Genomic DNA, 7,461 nt, shown 5'->3' on the forward strand with positions numbered 1-7,461 from the left:
AAAGTGCAAATAAAATTAAAGATTGGGACATTTATTGCTATTTGCCCTTTCTATAGAAAGTGAACAAGTTGTTGGAAAAATTTAGCTTCTCTCTCAATCTCCCTTGCCTATGCATACATTTTCTTGTACTAGTCAAAGTTGAACGTGCCTTGCATGTTATTCTAAAATATTTTATAAATGATGTAAAAGTAATAATTGGTATCAATTTGTTAGAGGATTTGATGAGTTTTGGATGAATTGAAGAAAATAAAATCTAGCCTAGAAATTTAAGAGAATAAAATTGTACTCTCAAAACTCAATTTTTATGATTCAAATTTTTTTGTAATGATGAAATACTATAAATAAACAATATTTTATATTACATTTGAGACAAAAAAAATTAATTGTTAATACATAAATTTAATAACCCATTAAAATTTTTAGATACATGAATATGAATAAATTCATCTATAATAGCTCTAAATTCATGTAATTTAAGATTTATCAAATGAAAATTCATTGAATTTAGGTTAACATGAATGTTAATTAATTGAGAATTAATAACACAAATTTCATAAATGATAATAATTATGTAGTATTTATTACATATCGAAAAACGAAAAATAAGGTTTATCAAAATAATTGAATTGTAGAGATGTTAAAATCGTCCAAAAAAAATGATTCTCCCTTAATGTGATATTTAGCTCCAACAACATCTATTTTACTCACATGACTAATCATGTCGAGAATTGAAATGTCTTTCCATTGAAGAGCTAACAGTAACGCATCCATAGGACATAAAAAGGTGTGCTTGTAAGCTTAGAAACTTTACTAAGCGTGACGCTATGTTCTTCCATGCGATATTGGTAACCAAAGTGCAAACAAAATTAAAGATTGGGACATTTGTTGCTATTTGCTCTTTCTATTGAAATCGAACAATTTGTTGGAAAATTTTAGCTTCTCTCTCAACCTTCCCTGCCTATGCATACATTTTCTTGTATATGTATACCCAGATCCACATAGGAGCAGCTTTCCCTAGTACTAATATTGTATTTGCAAGTACTACCAGAATCTCGAAATCCCCGAAAATGGCGACGTCCTATTCGGCATACCAAAAACTCCTTAGCGTCGGAACTAAAATCGTCGCCGTTGGCCGCAACTACGCCGCCCACGCCAAAGAACTCGGCAACGCCGTCCCCAAAGTATCTACTTGTACATATATACGACAATTTTTTTTTAATTAATGTTTTTTAATTTGTCATATGAAAAAATGTTTTATTAATTTTTTTTTATTTTTTATTTTTTGGTTTGATTTGTTTGAAGGAGCCGGTGTTGTTTATGAAGCCAACGACATCGTATTTGGAGAACGGAGGCAAAATTGAGGTGCCCGAGCCACTGGAGGCACTGGATCACGAGGTGGAGCTGGCAGTAGTCATTGGTCGACGGGCTCGTGACGTGCCGGAAGCCACCGCCATGGACTATATTGGAGGTATAATAATTTTTATCTGTTATTACAATTTCGACCAATATGTGTAAAAGTCTGTTAATGTTGTTGGACCTCTAAACTTCATAGGAAAAAAAAAAAGGTAGGAGATTTTTATGTTTGGATAAATGTAATTTTAATTAAAATAGTGTTTAAACGTGCCTGCTTAGCTTCTGAATGATTGGTTTTGGATTTTGCTAGGCTGAAGCTGTTGAATTGTTACCTAATGTTTTGGCCAATTTGACTTGCTTGACTATCATCTATGTGTAGAAATTCGAATTCCTGACACTTGCCCAATGAAATTTCTGTTTATCAGGTTTTACTGAGCTTAAAAGTTACTTTAAACTAACTTTTTGTCAAATGTGAAGCACGTTTGAGGTTTACTAGAATTTTTGTTTTGGTCTTCTGCAATAAATGAAGATGATTAAATTCATAGTATTTTTAATTGCTTTGTAAATGATTCAACTGGATGCTCTGTGATTTAAAAAGAAGAAAGAACAAGACCCACAAAGTTCAGATTTCATGCTAGGAGATTAATAATACCGTCAATACAAAACAGAACTGAATGGTCTACAATTTTCTGTTCCAGGTTATGCTCTTGCCTTGGATATGACAGCGAGGGAAATCCAATCTACTGCTAAGGTGTAAATATTTTTATGATTCTACAGTTAATCATCGTGTATATGCACTACACGATATCATTGCAATATTTGCAGTTCGGATATAGGTGATCTATATTTTCTTATTTTTTCATACCTGTGCCTCATTGAGTTTACTTTCGTTTAGTTGGGAGTGTCTTTCTTCTCTTCTTTTTCTTCTTATTTTGTCATTATTGCAGGTTTTCACCTTTTCAATTTTTTGCTGAAGTCTGCAGGTCTTCCATGGACTGTAGCAAAAGGCCAAGACACCTTCACTCCAATCAGCTCTGTTGTAAGAATCAGATCAGAATACTCATGTTTACACATTGCCCTTATTTTCATGAGTGCTCATATGCTTAATCGAGTCTAAGGGTTAAAATTGTAACCCTAAGCATTCTGCATACAAGCTGTTCGCGGTTCCTTTTGTGATTAGTGTTCTACACCCCCCACCCCCCAAAAAAAGCCCTGCACTGAAACCCCACCAATTCTACTGCAATATCTAAGCTTTTGTGGGAAAGCAAATAGGACTGAATAATCCATTATTAGATGACACTTACCAAAAGAAAAAAGTACTGTCAAAGATGAAATGATGAATTATCACTAACCTATGTATGGTGGTATTTTGTTTCATTGTTATGTTTTTATCTATCAGTAACTACCTTTCTTCTTGAGTGTTTCATCATTAACTTTCTCAGAGTATCTCTGCAGATACCTACAGCGATGTTGCCAAACCCTCATGACGTAGAGTTGTGGTTGAAGGTACTGTTCATTCCTTATCATTAGTGTGCCTCTTTTGCATGTAAGACTCCATCCAACATCAATTGTGGTAGAATAGTTTTAGTCACTACTTGTCGGTGTCAGTTTAAATATTTAAGGCCAGTTAATTAGTAATAGTGCCCAACTATGTTGGCAGAGCTGAGCATCCAACCAAGTCCTTACAGGGGGTGCAGGCCACTCCTGTCGTTAGGGCCTAAGGGTGTAAAAATGGGACAGGTGGCACTGGCTTGGTCCTTACAGACTATTAACAGCATGGCTCATGCTGAGTGGGGGTTATTCATTAAAAAAACAGCCAACTATATTGGAAATGGACTCTGCATTATTGGAGAACGCGATGGCTGTGTTAATGTATGCAATGCTTATTTTTGAGTCCCAAAAAAAAAAAAAAAAGGACAAACTCGAAACAAATATTAAAGGAAGGGTCTTCGTCTGGCATTGACTGCACCAAAAAAGGGACCCTACACGTGGACATGCTTAAATTCGTTGAATGGGTTATGGAAAGTGAGTAGATGTGATAACTGATGAGGATATAGAAAATTTGAGTGTGAAGTTTGTAAGTCCATCTCATCTCTCTTATGGGAGAATATTGTGACTAGTTCATGTGGACTTTTAAGTGTTTTTTGTCGGTTTGTGACCAACGTTAGGGTATGGCTCAGGTCCTTGCATACCATGTTCACCATATAATGCTGTTCTTTGAATAAATTTTCTTCCTGCAGGTTGATGGAGAAACCCGGCAGAAAGGATCAACAAAAGATATGATATTTAATATTCCATATTTGATTAGCCACATAAGTTCTATCATGACACTTCTTGAGGGAGACGTTATTCTAACAGGTACAAGGACACAGGCGAACTGCTACTTTCTTTTCGCTAATGTTGTTTCTTGGGGGTTTCTTTTAAAAACGTTGATCGGTCCTCTTACTTATTAGTTATTTTATCATTTTGCTAATGCCATAAATCAAGTGCTTGCCGGTGTTATAATGATCTTGATATACTGTGCATGGATTGAATTGCTGAACTTTTTACAGACTTCTTATTTTCTCTCCCACACATTCCGCAGCAATGAAAAAGAAAACGAAAAATCAGAGGAAAAAGGGAATTCTTTTCTAGTCAACACTGGTGTGGTATCCTCTTAAAGGAAGAATACGAGTCATTTTGCTGACTACCAAGAAGCATTATAAATGATCTTATCTTTAACTCTTTCATCCATATACTTTCTACCCCGTTTGCAAGCAATCTTATTCCCGCTTACACCCTGACTAAATTCAGTAGTTCTAAACTGCTCATGGTGCAACATTACTATAGCATAATCTGTTTGTAAAGCAATATTATGTCATTTAACATTTGTTCTCTTATACAGGCACTCCTCAAGGAGTTGGTCCAGTTAAGATCGGTCAAAAAATAGATGCTGGAATCACTGGCCTGTTGGACGTGCAGTTTGATGTTGAAAGACGCCGTAGAGTGAAGCATTAAGTGACTTTTACTCTTAGCACAGCATTGAAGGTTGCTTACTGGAAATGATGTAACATTTCTTGTTTCATTTATATCTCGTCTTGAATTACCAGCTTGAAAATAATGAAGCCTGTTCAAAAGCTCTAGAACTGATTTCGTTACAACATGAAACAATCTGTTTACCATATAACTAAGACAAAATTTGGATTTTCATGTGATTTTGGAATAATAGTAGGGTAACATTTGTGGGTTGTCCATTCAAGTTCTTTAAGCAACGGTTCTACAAATGCTTTACCTTTCAAGAATGCATTTATGGACATTTTCAAGAACATGAACAATTAAAGTCGTTATATCTCACCGCTCTTTACAAAATAGACATTCACATGCTGTATTAGACCTGAAATGACTCTGGAATCGGTCTTCTATTGGAAGCAGCCGTTCAAGGTCACTGCTATATCCTTCTTTTCTCAATCGATTTATGGACATCAATAAATAAACGACAAGATAGTGATATTCTTTGCAAACAAACATTTGGTTATAATAATTATTTGAACATACAAGCAGGCACATGAGCTTAAAGAAACTAATTCCATGTACAAGAGGGTTTAGAACTGTTTAAGAAAATCATAAATGTGTTGATTGATCTCTGCTGGCCTTTCTTGGTTGATAAAGTGTGCTGCACCTTCAATCACAACAACTTCTTTCAACAATGGCACGTATTTCTGGAATCCCCCTTTGTGTATAAATTCTTTGGCCCCTGCTATATGATACGTCGGGTCTAATTCCCCAACGATGTATTTCGTTGGCACTTTCACCTGAGCCCCTGACCACGGCGCATTCAGTTCCCAGTTCCTGCAATTCTTATTTAGATATATCAATCCAAAACATTACACTGCATTTGGCTTCGAGGTATGGTAAGTATTTTTGTGAAAGCAAGTGTGTTGAGCCAACTGAACATAAAATTTTACTCTAAACTTTCTAGTTTAAAATTGTCAAAACAGTCCAACTGTCTGAACATCTTAAGTCATAAATAAGGAAAGAGGGTGTGAGAATTTTCCATTATAGCTCTGTGATTTTGGTACAGATATATAAAACTATGCATGTAGGCGGCATTGGAGACGTCTAGAGGCCAAGTACCTGCCAAAAGCACGGTAGTAATTCACTCCTCCTGAGAATCCAGTCTGCTCAAACTTTTTGGTGTAATACTCCAAATTGTCTTCTGATAACCAAGTTGGCTTATCAGCAGAACCACCGAAGCCTTTGCCTTTGGGAAAATAATATGGACCAGGAGTGCGGAATGCAAAAAAGTTCTTGAGAACTTCTTTGGTGCCAATCTGCGCAAACTCAGCTTCTCTATCCCCAGGTTCCTGAAACATTGTCAACCAATATTCCTGTCAATTTGATCATCGAAGATAAAATTCACTCGTAAAGAAAAAGCTACATCTAGTACCCGACTGGTGATTTAGAGGATTCACCTAGATCATTTTTATTCATTGAAGCTTCACAAGGCAAATAACATGTGCTTGATTTCTTGAACTTTTCTTATATTTCTATACATTTCCATGTACTGCCACGGTACTAAATTGGCTTTGATGCCGCTTTACCACGTTCAGATTCTTCTTGAAAACAAATTATCGGAACCATACTCACAGGGGATCCTAAATAAAGGGTATCGATAAACATAAAATGTAAACAAATGGGTTCACACACGATTTCTCTTCCTCGGGTTTCTGTAGATTAAGTATAACTGCTGTTGTTCACCATCATCAAATTAAGCCCTCATGAATCATTATATTGCTTAAATTGTGACTCAAATCCAAAATGATTCATGAAGAACTATCATAAACACAAAATGTGTGATGCAACTCAAGGTTCTATACTGAAAATCAATATTGTTGTCTCCCTCAGTTGCAAGAACCCACCTAGGACTCAGCCTTAAAACCAGAGAAAGCCAGTATATTCAAAAGGCTGAATTTTTCATTTCTATTAATGACATATGACGAGCAACATAGGACTTAGAAGTAGTTGTTTGTGAGCATGGAACAACTATCTCTAACATAAGTTGGGGCAGAAAATAAATATTCTATAAATTGATGTCCACTTCTCTTACAAGCAAATTCACCCTCAAAACAGAAAAATAGTCAGCGCGCTTATAAGCCCACAAGACAGACTTGCCTCTAGCAAGACTTACCACGAGCAATGTGGGCATTAGAGGCAGTTGTGCCCCTTACACGCACGCACACTAATTTGCACAATAGAATACCTGAAATCTGCAAATATAGTGATCATCCCCATAAAGACTGCGAAACATGTCCACTGGATTCATTTCAGGACTTCTCGGGAAAAAAGCAACACCCAAATTCACCAAAGCCTTCACCTTATCAGGTCTGTACAAGCACAAGTGCCAGGCTATGGAAGCACCCCAGTCATGCCCAACAACAAACACCTTATCTGTATCAGGCTCAATGACATCAAGGAGCGCAATCAGGTCACCAACCATGTGAAGAATAGTGAATTTTGATGGGTCCTCAACTGGTGCACCAGTAGTTTCACCATAGCCCCTCAGATTCGGCGCCACAGCTCTGTAGCCTTGAGCAGCCAGGTACAGAATTTGGTGGCGCCATGAGTACCAAAGCTCAGGGAAGCCATGTAGGAAGAGCACTAATGGGCCCTGACCAAGCTCGGCTACGTGAATGTTCTGGCCATTAGCAGGTATGATCTTGTGCTCTATTTTCTCCATATTGTGTTTCTCTTTCTCTTTGTTTGAGAGTATAAATGAATTTTGAAGGGCGACAAGACTGCCAGAATTGGTAGTGACCTCCGAATCCGGTGGATTCAGCACGTCAACATAATCTCAGCTCTACACTTGGACCCAAGCGGAAAGACGTAGGCAGGCACCTCCCCGAATAGAAAGGTATGCATTTCGACACTCAAAGTAATATGGGAGATTTTTATAAATGGTCTACTACTATTCATTTTTGGTAAAATGTCTATAATACCCTTAATGAAATAATTTATTATATATTGCACAAGATATCCTTAATTTATTGGGATAGTCTTAAATTCCTCTATTTCTCTCATTTCGAGTTTTAATATATAATTTCATCCTTTGATCTAATAAATTAGCATAAT

The 7,461-nt window shown here is 36.6% G+C and overlaps 2 protein-coding genes across 2 annotated transcripts; one reads left to right on the plus strand and one right to left on the minus strand.

Annotated features, from left to right (window-relative positions):
- The first annotated feature begins 846 nt into the window (after positions 1 to 846).
- Positions 847 to 4,586, plus strand: LOC111371490 (probable acylpyruvase FAHD1, mitochondrial). Its single transcript, XM_022993519.1, has 7 exons — positions 847 to 1,181; positions 1,303 to 1,468; positions 2,052 to 2,104; positions 2,330 to 2,392; positions 2,809 to 2,859; positions 3,594 to 3,711; positions 4,238 to 4,586. The coding sequence occupies exons 1-7, from the start codon at positions 981 to 983 to the stop codon at positions 4,348 to 4,350; spliced, it is 765 nt and encodes a 254-aa protein (XP_022849287.1). The 5' UTR covers positions 847 to 980; the 3' UTR covers positions 4,351 to 4,586.
- A 232-nt stretch (positions 4,587 to 4,818) lies between these two features.
- LOC111371489 (epoxide hydrolase A-like) lies at positions 4,819 to 7,255 on the minus strand. Its single transcript, XM_022993518.1, has 3 exons — positions 6,593 to 7,255; positions 5,467 to 5,696; positions 4,819 to 5,181 (listed from the first exon to the last, which is right to left on the minus strand). The coding sequence occupies exons 1-3, from the start codon at positions 7,067 to 7,069 to the stop codon at positions 4,935 to 4,937; spliced, it is 954 nt and encodes a 317-aa protein (XP_022849286.1). The 5' UTR covers positions 7,070 to 7,255; the 3' UTR covers positions 4,819 to 4,934.
- Between the last annotated feature and the right edge of the window lie 206 nt (positions 7,256 to 7,461).

Source organism: Olea europaea, chromosome 22 (assembly GCF_002742605.1).
Source record: "Olea europaea var. sylvestris chromosome 22, O_europaea_v1, whole genome shotgun sequence".
Taxonomy (NCBI): Eukaryota; Viridiplantae; Streptophyta; class Magnoliopsida; order Lamiales; family Oleaceae; genus Olea; species Olea europaea.